This window comes from Mchenga conophoros, linkage group LG5 (genome assembly GCF_057382185.1).
Source record: "Mchenga conophoros isolate Kocher_MC1m ecotype Shallow Benthic linkage group LG5, M_conophoros_male_GT1.1, whole genome shotgun sequence".
Classification (NCBI taxonomy): domain Eukaryota; kingdom Metazoa; phylum Chordata; class Actinopteri; order Cichliformes; family Cichlidae; genus Mchenga; species Mchenga conophoros.
This window is the reverse complement of record NC_140530.1, coordinates 9,646,911-9,662,761: the sequence shown is the minus strand read 5'-3', so window position 1 is coordinate 9,662,761 and position 15,851 is coordinate 9,646,911. Positions and strand designations below refer to the sequence as shown.

The window sequence follows — 15,851 nt, the reverse complement described above, 5'->3', positions numbered from 1 at the left end:
CCATTCCCCTTGCATGGCTTTATTTTGTTGCCAGTTCTGCCTAACAGTACAGCTTGTACATATTTATGCAATATTCGTTCATAGATTTGTTAGAAATGAAACAGTAAAAAGCTTCATGTGTATTGTGCTGTTATAGCTGGGTGAAAGCAATAGGTCTGGTATTTAGGTGACCTGTTTGTTTTCAGGCTACGAGACCTCAGCTCGAATGAAAGACCACCAGCTATACCTTCTGTGGTCTATATAATCTGTGATTTTTGCAGTTACTAAGAACCACCCAAAACCTATGTCACCATCATTTCAGACTGAGAAGCTCATTGTCTGTAACACTGTAGCATCAAACATCACTAAGGGGCAAACATATTTATAGTCCTGGATGTGATTGTGAAGGAACAGAGACATTTAACAAAAATAATAAAAGATTAAAATTAAAAAAATGAAATCAGAAGTCTCAATCCACGCTAGACATGTAAACTTTCTATTCCCTTCTCTACTGCCCTGTGTCAAAGCACGTAAACTAATTTAAACGTCTCGTGGCACATTTGAACCGAGTTGCACGAGCATTCTAGCTACATTACATGTCAGGTCGCACGAGCTGCAGCAAGACAACAGAAACAAACGAGCGCGTGGGCTACTTCCTTGACAGGGATGCTTGCATCTCAGTGACAAAATGAACAAAGCCCGAGCCTGGAAAAAAAAAACTAGCGCGCACAGGCAAGGACTTTACCTGACAGAACTAAAATGAAGGCGTCAAAGGATAGAGGCAGAGAGAACCGCGGGAAGAAGTGGGTCAGCACGGGATAATTTCCACAGTCCTATCCTCGGTTAAGTCCATGGCAGTGAAACTCCAGGTAAGAGCAGCCTGAGCGACGTTATCTCTGACAGCTGAATGCGTCCTCGGCAACAATCCTCTTCTTACCTCCTCCACATGTCACCGCAGGAACGCCCCTTTCGTTACTATTTATAATACGGCAGTGCTTCTTGGGTAATGTAGTTCTTTAGGCATTTAACTCAAAAACAGAAACAATTTTCAACCTGGAGCGGAAATACGTGACCTTAATTATTGTAAATAAATACAATGTATTCATGCCCAGTGGCATAATAATAAAAAAGTAAAATATGTATATATTTTAAAAATGTATAATTAGCCATAAGAATGAAGAAACTATGGTGTCTTTTAAATACTCTGTAGATAAATGGTACTCTATCCGAGCACTCAAAGTACATTATGTAACTTGCCTAACACAAACACTCTTTCTATCTAACATTGATATTCCAAGAGATGCATCAGAGAGCAACTCAGGGTTAGCATCCTGCCCATTTGGCATGTAGACTGGAGCAGTCAGGATATCGAACTTACAACCTTCCGATAAGCAAACGACCTGCTCTACCGCCTGAGCTACAGCCACCCCATAACTAACACTGATAAAACGTCTGTAATATCACATGCCGTAAGCCTTTTGAATACAAATAAAACCCATAGACACGTGTTCTGGACTAGTAAACATATCTCTGGGGGGGGGGGGGGGTCACATCCATGTGACTTGTTTTTTTGTTTGTTTGATTTTTTAGTGTCTACATTATTTTACGTATATGATGTCAAAAACAGAGGCAACCACACTGCCTTGTAAAGAGGGGGTCATGCTGTGCATGCCAAAGTGAAAGGACACGAGATAAAGACATCCATTGTGTGGGCAGCCTCCTGTCAGGAACACTGATTCAGTCGCAAGCAGTCAGATTCCTGGGTTTGTAATGTATTTATTTGCTTTGCTTCCATTAAATTAAATGGTCTATGCATCCTAGAAACAGAGATGGACCTGCCTACTTGCCAACAAGTTTTTAAATTTGTAAGGTAAGCTTTGGCAACCTCACAACCTCAGTCTCTCTCAGTCAATTTTGAGTGATCTATTTTTTTTATTTTTTTTTTGCAGCGACCCAGTAAAACCACAGTGTGTCATTTTAGGCTACTGAACTGGAACAAACTCTTCTGTGCACTGAAATAGTTGTAAGCACTGCCAGATGCCAAATTTACAAAGATTAATAAAAAAAATAGGAAGGAGAAAGTCCTTAAAGTGATCCTAGCAATTCTTCCAAAACACGAATATCTGAAAATCCTTAAAAGCTTGATTAATTCATAATGAGTCATAAGTGCAATTTCAATGAGGAAGCAAGAGATGTACGAGGAGAAAGAGCACTTTCATCCCAAAAATGGGCCCAGTGGTATTAACCAAGCCCATCAATTAGCTCTTGATTTGGTTTCTTAGCTACCGGATGTGGAGAGATTGTAAGAGGACTAAATGGGGTTGGATAAGTGTCCATTACCATAAAAGTGCTTCTTTTCACTTTCTACATTCCACATTTGCTTTTTACACACACAGTGGGGTCTTTCAGATGTAAATGGCTGCATGTTGTTATGTAGTAGAGCTATCTAAGGCCAAAACCCCTCTGATATTCATGCTCTTATGCTCTGTATTCTTTGTGTTGACCACATCTCGCAGTCTACTTGTACAAAACCACTTATTATTACTGCGTGTGTTACGTCACTTTCTGTACAGTGAATTGCTCTTCCAGCTTAACGGCTGTCCAATCCATCATCGTTACCCAACTATGAAACAATCTCGATCAAAAGAGCATTAAAAACCACAATGTAAAAACAGACTGCCCGAATCATTGGGGGACAGATGGGAGGTGGGTGACTTGTCTCTCAGCATCACTGTCAGGACTTCACGACATCAGACACTAACCTTTCTTTACTCTAAAATATTTAGAAGCTTTGGTTGAATTTGACATTAAGTGAAGTTGAACACAAATCACTGAGTACTCAGTTGTCATGGATACACTGTACAGACGACTGGCTAGGGAGGAAGTTTATAAATATAAAACTGGACACAACTGCTGCTGTGTTTTGTGAATTGCAGAAAACGATGTCAGAAATGGCTTGATTTGTAGCTTGGTTAACACAGTGCCCTCTTTATTCTCTGGGTTCCTTTGGTCAGCGTTTTAATTCTAGTAGCCTCCTTTAACGTGAAGAAGTCACGTGCTCCAGGAAGACACACACACACTCACACATAGGATGTATGAACACAACAGACTCCGCGGTATAGATAGATATGAGGCAGGATAGGTGTGGAGACAGCTTGATCTCTCGTGTAATTTAAGGGTCGTGGACAAGAACCCAAGATTGGTTGGAAGGACGGGTGATTCATCTCGTAGCTGACGGAGATGCACTAAATTTACAAATGACTATCAAATTAGCAAATACAACATCTGCATGCTGGGAGTGCAAAGGAGACAGTGGGATGACAAAATGCAGCGACCATCTGTGTGGGAGCAGAGATTGTGAGACTCATCATTGTGCATGTGTTACAGCGAGTATTCTCATGCAGATTCCAGGCCTTCCCTTTGCAGCAATGTGTAGGCACAATGGCTGGTAGTATTCTCTTCTGAGCCTCTGATAGGCCCTGTGTGGGCCACGCTTGCGAAACCAAGCCCCGCATTCATCAGAAATGATGGTATACAAGCAAAATAGGGGAAATTGAGGAAAAGATATATTAAAAGGCAACAGCTCAGTTTAGATCATTTCTTGGTGACAGAGTGTTCACTGTTATAACGTTAAGTTCCCAAGTCCACATCAGCTCTACAGTGTTGAAAAAAGGAGGAAAGGAGGGCTCTGTAACCCTATCACTCTCTTATTGGTGTTGTGGATCTGGGACAGGAAACCACTCAAGGCATGAAGCCACTGGGAGCAAGAACCACAGATAATGACTTATTAGCAATTTCAAGCTAAATGTAGAATACTGGTAGAACTTCACTGTCATGGTTCCTGTTATACTTCTTTGTTTGGTTTTGTTTCGAGATTCTCTTGCAGTGGTATTTTCTAACACTAAGAAGTGAAGTTAGTTATTTCCTGTTTTTACTTTGACGGCATGTTTTATTATGTGTCCTGTTGTGATACTATTTCTTCCTTTCCATCCTCCATGACTGCCTGTCCCACTGTCTTAGCTTCACGTATTTATTTCCCACCTATGCCTAATCACCAGTCACCCAGTGTGTATGTGTGTGCATGTACTAGTCCCTTCTTTACCCTGTTTTGTGTAGCCTCTCCAGTGTTCCTGTACCAGGTTCTTGCTTTGTGTTTCTCAGTTTGTTGCATCAGCTTATAAAGGCTCATTTCTGTTTTAGGTTGGCTGACTCCTGGTGCTTTTTTAATACTACTTCTGAATCCCAACGGAAATTATTTTTATTGGACTTCCTAAACCAATAGCTTAGTCAATATCAGCATGCAACATGCACAACTGTGCGGCAGATGGCGTAAACAAATGTGCCGTAAACAAATGTGGTGTAAAAACACACTAACTGAGCACAGGATCTTCTTGCAAAGTCTGAAAAGAGACAACAATCTGCTTTCCTCTCCTGGTCTCCCAGCCTTTTTCAGTACGTGACGTATGCAGGCTGTGAATGACATCACACCCCCGTGGAGTCGAGTCCACACATGGTACTTCAGTTTTAGTCAGATTGCACACACAGAACCACATGCAGACAAGTGGTAAGCAGGGTAGTTGGCAGCCCCAACGATGCATGAAAGCAAGCTGCTCGGAGGAAGCTTCCTGTACGTGCTTAGTGGTTGACCAATGACAGCAAAAGAAGTGAAATAGGAGAACATAATTAACCAGAAGGAGATAAGATAAGAGATTTTTTTTCATCTCAAAGCTGTAAAGAAATACAGATCCTAGCTATTTTATAGCCTGTAAGACAACAGGTATTAGTAAGACACTGGGGCATAAAGTAGAGATCTACCTCCCTAAAAATACCAGATAATTATGCTGGTATAATGGCCTGCATATCCCCAATGGAAATAGTCTGATTAGACCAGCTGCAGAGATTTTCTAATTAGGCCTTGTGATTTTTTTTTCATATAAGAAAAATCATTTTGTGCTGGATCTATATTCAATTTATAGCAAATGTAACCCACTCACTCTAAAAAAAAAAATGTAACAGTGAGTCTGATAGCATCTAGATAGAAGTGTGCTTTGGATATTTCATGGCCGATGAGTCTCCTCTTCAAAAGCAATGTGCACAGACCAGAGGATCACTTCACCACGTCACCTTGGTTACGGCATAATCAATATGACACTCCGTATCCATATGTCTCCCAGGCGTCTGATGTGCACAGGTGGACGTTAGCAGAGTTTCCTGTGTGACCCAGTCCCACTGAGGGAAACAATATCTGGAGGAGGAGACAGTGGTCTGAAGTCACTTATTTAACCTGGAGAACATGTTCCATAAGCTGTTTTAAAGACGGGTAATCATTAGGATCAGGAGGATGGGAGGACTCCAGCTTCACTTTCACTGCATGCTATAAAGTAGCAGCTTACTAAACTTAGTCTCTGTTATATGGTGGAAAGATATGACAAGACCAATAATGGAACTGGGGCTTATATTTTTCAGTGAACTGCTGCACATGATTTAAATATCCTTAAGTGTAATAGCCTGCAGATGAGTCGTCTTATGCCGACACGCACTCTTGCTCAACCAAGCGTTTAAACCTGTGAAACAGCGGGTCATTAAGCAAAGCTTGTGATTGCAGTGGAAAATAATGACAGTGATTATATCAGTGGAAATCCTTGGCATAAGTGAGGTTGTGATTAAACCGGTTATTTTCAGGTTCTCTAAAACTGATATCCATCCTTTCAAGAGTCGCCCTTCAATTTAAGTCACACTAATAATGGTGTGACGTTTCGCTGAAGCATTTCCTAAAGTAATAATACACTCCAAAGGACAGGTCTGGTTAACAACTTGTTGTATGTAAGAGTAGAAAAAATGCACATATGTGGTGTTCTGATCAGTACTGAGTGCAGCTGTGGAGGCGGGTGCTTCTTGGGCTCCAGAACTTCCTGCTGAGCTTGCTGCAGGTGCCCTGGGCCAAATTTAACTTCACATCTGTGAAGGGAGGAGCCACGTTGAAAACCCTCTTTAACGCTACCTTCCTTTAACACTGAAGTGAAACTGCAAATTGCAATTTACTCCGCTAGATCAGAGCACGACAGGGGGAGGGAAGGAAAAAAACTACTGTGACTCCTTAGAAGAGCAGCCAGCAGTCCTATTGAACGTTGAGATACTTTGCTCTGATGGCTTCAATGAGAACAAAAAACAACTTATTTCACACATTCGACAATTATGTCAGCACAAAGGCCAATGTTTTATGTGTTCTGCTACAACCTGAGAGAGCACAGCTAGTCAGGTGTTGTCAAGTTCTTTAAAACACATTAGAATTAATGACGTGTTGTTGAAAGAGACTGCAGATTAAAATATGTCTTATCTTAACACTGAAACAACAAAGTCAAGAGTTTTAAAATGTGTCCCAAACTGGAATTTGAAATGCCTTTGACATATGAGGCCCCGCAGATATCTGTCATTTTTTCTTTTCCCCTTGATTTGGCTGCGGGATTCAAGACAAGGACATCTGCTCCCTCATCAGAGAGGTGCCCCACTTCTGAACAAATGGACTGCCAGTTGTAATTTCTCCACTGTTCATTCACCCTTAAATAGTGTCTCGCTCCTTTATCAATGTGATGCATTGCTCACATAAGGATCAAGGTGTACCTTATCTTTTGTCCTTTCGAGCTACACCAGGCAAGACATTTAGGTAAAGCCTATCAGGCCAAATCAAAGTGGGGGCAGTGAAGCAGAGGTGTCATGATGAAAACAGACATATTATATAGAAGAATGAAGAATTGTTCTTAAAGGAAGACTGAGTGCTCTGACAGCACTGTACTCTTCTATTCATCTCTGAGTTCAATTCTAGTCTATTTATATAGCGCCAAATCGCAGCATGAGTCACCTCAAGCTGCTTTATTCTGTAAGGTGGAGACCCTACAATAACAGAGAGAAAACCCCAACTTATGGGCAAGCACTTGGCAGCAGTGGGAAGGAAAAACTCACTTTTAACAGGAAGAAACCTCCAGCAGAACCAGGCTCAGGGAGGGGCATCAGCTGGGAATGGTTGGGGGTGAGGGGAGAGAGACAGGACAAAAGACTCGTGGAAGAAGGGAGCGAAGAATTAAACATAACTAATGATTCTCCCTTCTCCCTGTACACCAACTGCTGCACCTCCACCCACCAGTCTGTCAAGCTAATCAAGTTTGCAGATGACACCACCGTTATTGGACTCATCTCGGACGGGGATGAGTCTGCCTACAGGAGGGAGGTTGAATGTCTGGTGTCTTGGTGCAGCCACAACAACCTGGTGCTGAATGCCCAGAAGACAGTGGAGATTATTGTGGACTTCAGGAAGCACACAGCCCCACTCCCCCCCATCATCCTGACTGACACCCTCATCACCTCTGTGGACTCATTCCGCTTCCTGGATACCACCATCACCCAGGACCTGAAGTGTGAGCCCACCATCACCTCCGTGATTAAGAAAGCCCAGCAGAGGATGTACTTCCTGAGGCAGCTGAAGAAATTCAACCTGCCAACACGGACGATGATGCAATTCTACACTGCAATCATCGAGTCCATCCTCACCTCCTCCATCACCGTGTGGTACGCTGGAGCCACTATCAGGGACAAACAGAGACTGCAGCGTGTTGTGCGCTCTGCTGAGAAGGTGATTGGCTGCAGACTCCCATCTCTGCAGGACCTGTACACCTCCAGGACACTGGGGCGTGCAGCTCGGATCTCAGCTGACCCTTCTCACCCTGGACACAGTCTGTTTGACCTGCTCCCCTCAGGCAGGAGGCTCCGGTCCATTTGCACCAGAACCTCTCGCCATAAGAACAGTTTCTTCCCCTCTGCTGTTGGACTCATGAACAATAACCATATGACTGTTCCCACCCCTAACACATGACCCTACACTGTGTTCACTGCATCATTCCATGTTTGGCACTGATCACCACCTGCACTCATGTATATATATCTATCTAGTTAGCACTTTTAATTCTTATTTTTATGTTTATTTAAGCGTTATATGACAGTATGTTTGCACTAAGTACCGCAGAAATTTCCTAATGTTGTAAACCTGCTCAACATTTGGCAATAAAACCCTTTCTGATTCTGAGCAGAGTTTTGTATAAACACAGAGTGACAAAGAGATGAGTGAAGAAGAAATAGTGCATTGCGGGAAGCCATTTTCTGTCCTAATGCTAAGTATGGTGACTAACTGCTTGTTTACCCTTTGCAAAAGAGACAGTGTTAAAATTGTCACTGAACTTTCTACAGAAAAGACATGAAACTTATTTCTATGATGAATTAACCGTTACTAAATCCATCATCATGAGGCACTCTGAGATAACAAAGATCATAAACAGGAAGGTACAAACATGCCATCTACCCAGCTACAGTGTTTGCTTTTTGTTTTACTTCAGCGATAACCCATGACATGTTTATCTGCGCCATTCTAACGCAGCAATAAATTCTTGGAGTCGGTTAACTAATTTCAGTTACACAGCAATAACTTGAATGCTGTATTTTGACATGTTCTTAAATTTCCCAATTTAGGATTCTGACACCACATAGAAACCCAATATAGAGCTGTAGTGCATGTTTTTAGTATTCAGAGCTATTTAATTTATGAATGACCCGCTACAAAAAAGAATGTGTACTGTCAAAGGTTGCACAGTCTCACTTTGAAGTTATGTTAGCAGAAGTTCTTTATGCAGATATCCAAGTAACATTTCATAAAATAAATACCAAAAATTCTCGAAAAGATCCAAAAGAGTACATTTTAGTCACACTGGTATGAAACAGCACGTCATCCTATTGTGGAATTTTTTGGACATTCCAGTTTCTTGATTTGTCCTGAACACTGATTCAAGCCGCTACCACACACATGCAGAAACAATGACCGCAGTCTACGGTCAAAATCCAGTCCCACAGTGACATGGCACTGTAAAGCATGTTTGGCTTATTTTTTTCCCCCGACTGGTGGAGGGAGCTGGGAGGGTGTCTGGTAGGGAAGTTCACCTCATGTGATTAACTGCTGGTTGCTAGGTGACAACCCTGGAAAGGAGCCATACATGTAGCAGCCAGGATTTGAGCTCATCCATCGTGCACCTCCGAACCAACCGCTGCTGTCCAAACCACCGCGTGTACACACAGCCGGTTGCCATGGGGATTCCAGGGACATTGACTCAAAATAAAATGACATGAGTCATGATTTTGAAGACCGATTGTTTTTCTTCTTACACTCTGTTCTTTTTTTTGTTTTTTGTCTTTTTTTTGTTTGCACTGACAGTGGAATCTAATTTTTCACAAAGGCAAAACAAAGAAAAGACCAGAAGAATTCTAAGGACTTGACCTTAAACTAAAGACATAGCAGATGCTGCACACACGAGTTATACAAATGATATATAATATGATGTATAACTTTGTACACTCTTCTCTTTTATGTTACATATGCACAATTACTCCTGTTCTGCATTTCTCTGTTAATGTTGAGTCCAAGGCCACAGGCTCAGCAGCATCCAGACACTTTGCCTGGCTATTTCTGACTACATGCTACATGTTAGCATCTGCTGTATAACACTGGACATTTGTACTGTGTTACTGGAGTCAGACAGGGGAGGTGTCAGACATGTTGTGTATTTTTTTTTTATAATACCCAAAGTTTAATTTAGCACATTTTAAAAATGCTTTAAAGCTGGGGTGTTTTTCAAATGTCCAGACTGATGCAAGGGATCTTCTCATCCAACTCTTTGGAAGAAAAATATTAGAAATCCAAATGACTCCTTTAAGTTTGAACGTGGATCAGATTAGGCTCAACGAACAGAAAGAATTCCAGGTAACCCTAAGAGAGGAAGGAATATAGGTTGATACGGCACTTTGCTTCTCCACTGGGTGACACGAAAACCAATCAACTTGACAGCGGTCTCCAATTAACAGAAGACTGCCACTCCTTCCACCACCACCACCACTGCCGCTAGTCTTTCTCAGCCCCACTGTGGCTGGAGTACTGGTCCCATTTCTGGATGAAACATGGTCTCCATCCTAATTAACCCAGATGTGGATATTAATAAGATGAAAGCAGGTCTAGACTAGAAATGGGGCAGATTGAGAGAAGGTTCTGATTTCAGAATGGTCACACTTAAGTGGGACACCTTGCCCCCCCTCCGACAGGGGAATAAGGTCTGTTTCTATATAAACTATACCCCGCGGCTCTTTTTAATTGGTCCCACTTCTCTTGAGGTTTGAGTGCGATGAGAAGCTGAGGATATCTATGAAAGGTGGCTGTGTAGCACAACGACAACAGAGACATGTCAAGCAGATGGAGACAAATGACAATTATCACCTTTTATGTGAGTTTTCCTTTTTGGAATAAAACATCTCACGTCTTTACTTGCACTGAGCTCTACCAGAGGTTCCAATCTCGATCCTATGTGACTATAAAAGGAAACCTATTAAACATCATTCTTTCACACCTGCCAGTGCAAATGACTTCACTACTTCTTCCAGAATCATGTATGGTGTGAGAAATGGGCCAGGACAGGACAATAACTATAAGACTGTAAATCACCTGGGAACAAGCCTGTCCTAATACATGAAATAGATTATACAAGTGAAAGAACAGATAAGAATGTCAGCAAGAATCTAATTGTTCTTGTTTTCATTGCATCATCTCGCAGTTAGTGGGAGACGGCATTAAGACAGTGGCAGGTCAGCAGACACTCAGGGGACCAAACAGGAAGGAAGCAGAGATGGGCACAGACATGACTCATCCAGCTCATTGTGTTCATGGAGCCACCAACATGCTGCGTTGTCTTGTGCTAACAAGCAGCTGAATTAATGAAGATTTTAAGAACACAAAGACATGAATTAATAAGCATCAGAACAAAAGAAAAGAAAAGCTGAAGGTCTCTTGTTTTACAGTAATCTTTCAGCTGAGAATGGATAAATCCAGAGGAAGGAATTGTGTGCAGTTGTTGGAACCACAGCGACACACTTTCTTCTGGAGTCCATCTGTCCTCCTGGCCTGTGCGGCGCCATCGCTTTGCATGGGCAGCAGCTCTGCAGGACGCTGGTTACTGTATCCTCCTGAGTAGTCGAATGTCAGCTCCTCCTGAGCTTCAATGTCCCGTCCAGCAAACAGCGCCAATCTGGGAATTACAGAGTGCACACGCACTGGCACCATGACCAGATTGGGCATGCAGGAGTGGTTGAGAAAGCGACCCACGTTTCCCACCTGGGCGGGGTCCACAAACGTCTCAGTGACGGAGCCCGTGCCCGCGTGCTCCCTTACAGCGATAATGTAATTATTTTCTTCAGACCTCTGGGCAAGCTGTCGGCGCCTGGCCTCCTCAAAACTGATCACCTCCCCTGCATACTCACATACAAATGCCCCGTGTGAGATTTTCTCTAGTGTCCGGGCTCCCCAGCCCCTGTCCCGGGTTTTGTACACTTGCAACCTAAACTGCAGCCCTCTCTGCACCACCCGGTTAGAGCAATCGTCACTGCAGGTGCAAAGGGCATTACACTCAAATACAGGTGAGCAGAAACCCAAGTCTGTTCTGTTGAGGTTGAGCAGCGTGCCTGTGCCGTCATACGTCTGGCCATGGGTCTGCAGGCAGGAACAGCTGTCAATGCAGCACGAGTGGGAAAGGCAGGAGCATCCAGGAAGGGTAACTTCACTGGGGTCTTCAGTGGATCCTGGCCCCTGAACGTTATCTGGAGAGTACTGAAAGACAACATAAAGATACAATGAGCGTTGCAATTTAAAAAACAAAACAAAAAAAACAACAACTTGTGGAAATTGTGTAAAACAATACAGATGAAGAAGACAATCCACAGATAGTAATCAAATTCTTTTGTTTTTTTGGACAGTTTGTTTAAGCATACAAGACTTTTAAGTATCTGAAAACTGTCAACCTCCATTAACAACCACATCCACACACACAATCATAATATGTCCTCTGGAGCATCACGAGTAAGGAGTTGAAGTTTAGGAGGCAGTTATTTCTTGTACTGCGTGTTGGTAATGTGGCTGTGATGCTTTGCTGCCATCTGTTGGTAAAACAATGTGTTGCATTTAAAAGTGCTAAAAACCACCAGGATTTTAGGAGGTTTTTGACACTGAGGGTTTTCTAGATCACTCGGTTACTTTTATACTCATCTTTTAAATGGCATAAATGAATTACAGCATTGTTTCTGTTTGTTTGGCTGATCCGTTTACACAGTATTAGTCTTTTTTGAAACTCTAAAATAACATAACATTGGTATCAACACTCAAAATCATATAAATGAGAGTTACACTGGTGACCTGGAGCAGCACCACCATACATCTCTTTGGCATGCATCTACTTTATGTCCATGTTTGCACAGGGCATGAACAGAAGGTAGAGAGAGGAGCTGTGATTCAAAGTCCACTCTCACTGCACGTCAGTTTTAATTTGTGATCTCAGTTTGAGCTGTCATCGAGGCCACGGCCACAAAGTCAATATTAGGGGAGGGGAATTGTAGAAGTAATTCCAGTGTAATACAAATGTATTCAAATTCCATCTAATAAGCATGTACACTATATAAATGTGTAATGTAACAACCTACACATACGGTGATTGGCACTTCACTCGGACATCTTGTGAGCTTTCTGATGATTAGAACATAATAAAAACACTCATGTTGGCTGAATACAACTGTTCGTATGATGCGTGGTGAATATGAAGCTTGAACTCAACTTTGAAAGCTAATGTTAACTAGGGCTGCCACAAACGATTATTTTGATAGTCGACTAGTCACCGAATATTTTTGTGATTAGTTGACTAATCAGATCATCATCCACTGGACGTACAGCGTACAGCTTATTGCACCAGCAGCATCTGGTCTTATATAACTATCATTAGCTTACAGCTTGAAGTGTTTGTGCTAACTAAAAATAAAGACAAGATGGTAGTTTATTAATTTTTAATGAAATTTGCAGATTGTTTCGGTGAAGTTTAATAAACTCCTTGCTTTCTAAAATATAACAGGACACCGGAGTATATTATCCAGCGTCTCAAACTTCTGATGATCAGCTGTCTGCTTGAAGTTTATTTAGCTGTGCAAAAACTATAACTTTAATCTTAGCCAAACCGATTTACTCAGGAACAAATAAAATACTAAAGAAAGCCAAACAATAACATTTTAAGTTATCTAAGTGACTTATATATCATGTTTAACCTGAGTAGCGAAAGACAGTGGTGGGTTTGAAAACTATTTGCCGGGAGTCCGGTGTTCTCACGGCTCTAGTTAGCCTTGCCCCCGCCTAGCTAACGAGCTAGTGGGTAACAGACGTCTCCGAAAACGTCAGAGAGCTTTTGAAAATATGTGGTGTCTTGATAAACTGAGCAGATATTTGAGGTTTACACAGCTACATTCTCGCCTGAAAATATGTTAAACGTTTATTTTGTGACCCAGAAAGAATAATAAGAGTAAAGTTAAAACTAACTAGCTGCCGCCATTGTTGACAACTGCGCTGGGCTGCGCTATGAATTCTGGGACACAGCTTCTTCTTCTTCGGGGTTTAACGGCAGCTGGCATCCTTGTACATGCAGTGCTGCCATCTTCTGTTTCAGTCCGTTATTACACTCTTAAATCCTACTACTCATTCCTGCGTCCTTTGTGATCTTACAAAGCTTCAAACGATGCGTCGACTATTAAATTAGTCGTCGACGATTTTAATACTCGACATAATCGTGACTAGTCGACTAATCGTGGCAGCCCTAATGTTAACGATGGCTTAATCATTACATTTTGACCAAAACACTTTCCTTCCACTCCTGGTAATTACTGGCCCTTTATTTATTATTAAAAAATATGTAGTTCCAGCAGTTTCGGTTTAAACAAGACACACAGACAGTAACATTAGTTTTTCATTTGTGTCAAGACTGAAATGAAGTGTTATAATTGCAAGGTGTTAAAATATTAACCACCCAGTAAACAGCTGATGGCAGCATTAGCGATTAGAATTGCTAATGACTACTTTTGGATAATGGTGTGTGGCTACCTGTTACAGCAAACTAAAAACACTATTTTATGCGTTCATGTTGTACCTGTGCCTTTATGACAGCTGGCACAGGCTCGAGCATTGACGTAAAACTAAAAGGACGAGTTTCTGAGAAATGGAGGGAATATTAGTGCTCACATTTTGATTATATTTGCATATTTTTGTGTGTGTCTCATCCAAAATACGTTATACGGACCAAAGTATTGGACACTACCTCTTAATATCTGAATCTCATGACCACAGGTGTATAAAAATCATGCTTCTAGCCATGCTGTCTGCTGTTAAAAACATTTGTGAATGAATGGGTCTTTGTAAAGACCTCAATAAATTCCGGTGTGGTATTGCAACAGGATACCATCATTGCAACACGTCAGTTCTTGAAATTTCTTCTTTTAAAGATATTCCATGATCAACTGTAAGTAGTGTTGATGCTGCAAAGTGCAAGGGTTTAGGAACTTACTAACGCCATTAAGTGACAGGCCACGTCACTAAGTGCTGAGGATCATAGTGTATAAAAGTTGCCCAGGCGGTTTTGGCCCAGTGGTTTTGTCCATATATTGTACAGCTACGTACTACTTATTTATAGTTACATATCCACAGGACAGTTAATCTGAGATGTTTTAAAAAGCTTTTTATGTTATGTTTTTTGTGTTCCCACCAAGTTTAATTAAAAATTCCGATGTCCCATGATTAATCTAAACACCACTAGGAAAAATAGTAATTGGCCTGTATCGTTGCTGTTTGTCTTAACTTACAACACGTTTAATTAAAGTTTTAGTGTCACCACATTAATAAAAAGGCAAGAACTACTTCTATTTTAACCACCCTTACACTAAGCTAGCTAAACATAGCGGCTAAAATATCGGTGCAGTGTTTTGAAATGCTCAAACGTGTTCAAATAGAGAGAAAAGCGAGTTAAAGTATCGTTACCTGAAAAGTATGAAATGCCAGTCCTTCAAATAAAACGGGAACCTCCTCCAGACCTCGACTCAGATCACCGCCGTGCGTGTCAGTCACATTCATTCCTGTAGCTGCCTGAAACAGCGAATCTGCTACAGATGTCAACAAACCAACTTCCGGTGGCTTCATTAGCAACTTTCGCCCTCTAGTGGTGGCATTACACCACAGCAATTAAAGCCTGATGGCCATTATTGACCAGCTGGACAAGGACACTTATTTTTCCACGTGAAAATGAAGAGTTCAAGCACAAAATCAATCAGTTTTATGACATTATTTTTTTTTCTTATTACTGAGAAATAAAAAAACTTCTTTCCGTCTTTGGTCTTCAGTTGTTCTTGCATCCTTTGCACTTCATCCTACAGTTGCTTCCAGTATTGCCTGCAGATGGCAGTATTTCACCAGGAAAGCACTAGTATGACTCTTTTGAGTCCTCATCTCCAACACATTTGCAAGAGAGGAAAGCACTTGTTTTAACAGAAGCCAAACATTTTAAAGTGCATTTAAAGTGCTGAACAACCTTATGTGCTTAATGTGCTATACCTTCTGTTTTCTGCGATGGGACTTTTCATCTGCATCCTCATCTTCCATCTCTTCAACCATGCAGAGATTCCATGTTTAACCTTTCTGTGGTGTTACACTGGCATGTGTAATTGATATGCAGTGCTTTATTCTGTGGTGGTTATCAGAAGCAGATGGAGGGAGGTCACATTGTCAGCTGGCATTTCCATGGTGCACACAAGTGACCGAGGATTTTCCTTTGAGAACCAGCCTTCATCTTTGTCCTTGGGCGAAATTAGTGCTGTCAGTAAGCCTGCATCAAGAGTTGGGACTGCATATTCAATCAACTGAAGTGAAATGCAAGCTTTTGACAATAAACTAATTGACAAATTGACTAAGTGGACAACATGAGGGACTGACA

At 41.6% G+C, this 15,851-nt stretch overlaps 2 protein-coding genes across 12 annotated transcripts in view; both read right to left on the bottom strand.

Moving 5' to 3' along the window:
* itpr1b (inositol 1,4,5-trisphosphate receptor, type 1b) overlaps window positions 1–909 on the bottom strand; it is an 82,710-nt gene extending 81,801 nt beyond the window's left edge. For all 11 annotated transcript variants that reach the window (XM_085273098.1, XM_085273102.1, XM_085273101.1 and 8 more), the window contains exon 1: window positions 725–909. The gene's annotated coding sequence lies outside the window, so the exon portion shown is untranslated. The remainder of the gene's footprint in view (window positions 1–724) is intronic.
* A 7,721-nt stretch (window positions 910–8,630) lies between these two features.
* setmar (SET domain and mariner transposase fusion gene) lies at window positions 8,631–15,038 on the bottom strand. The gene is made up of 2 exons (XM_085273096.1): window positions 14,903–15,038; window positions 8,631–11,668 (listed from the first exon to the last, which is right to left on the bottom strand). Exons 1-2 carry the CDS (start codon window positions 14,993–14,995, stop codon window positions 10,871–10,873), a joined length of 891 nt encoding a protein of 296 aa, XP_085129222.1. The 5' UTR covers window positions 14,996–15,038; the 3' UTR covers window positions 8,631–10,870.
* Between the last annotated feature and the right edge of the window lie 813 nt (window positions 15,039–15,851).

What these genes read in the sequence shown, in the direction of transcription:
- setmar (XM_085273096.1), bottom strand. Translation starts at nt 14,995, where the DNA reads ATGAATGTGACTGACACGCACGGCGGTGATCTGAGTCGAGGTCTGGAG. An exon ending in TGGCATTTCATACTTTTCAG is followed by an intron (nt 11,669 to 14,902) that starts GTAACGATACTT and finishes GTTGTCTTTCAG; the next exon opens with TACTCTCCAGATAACGTTCA.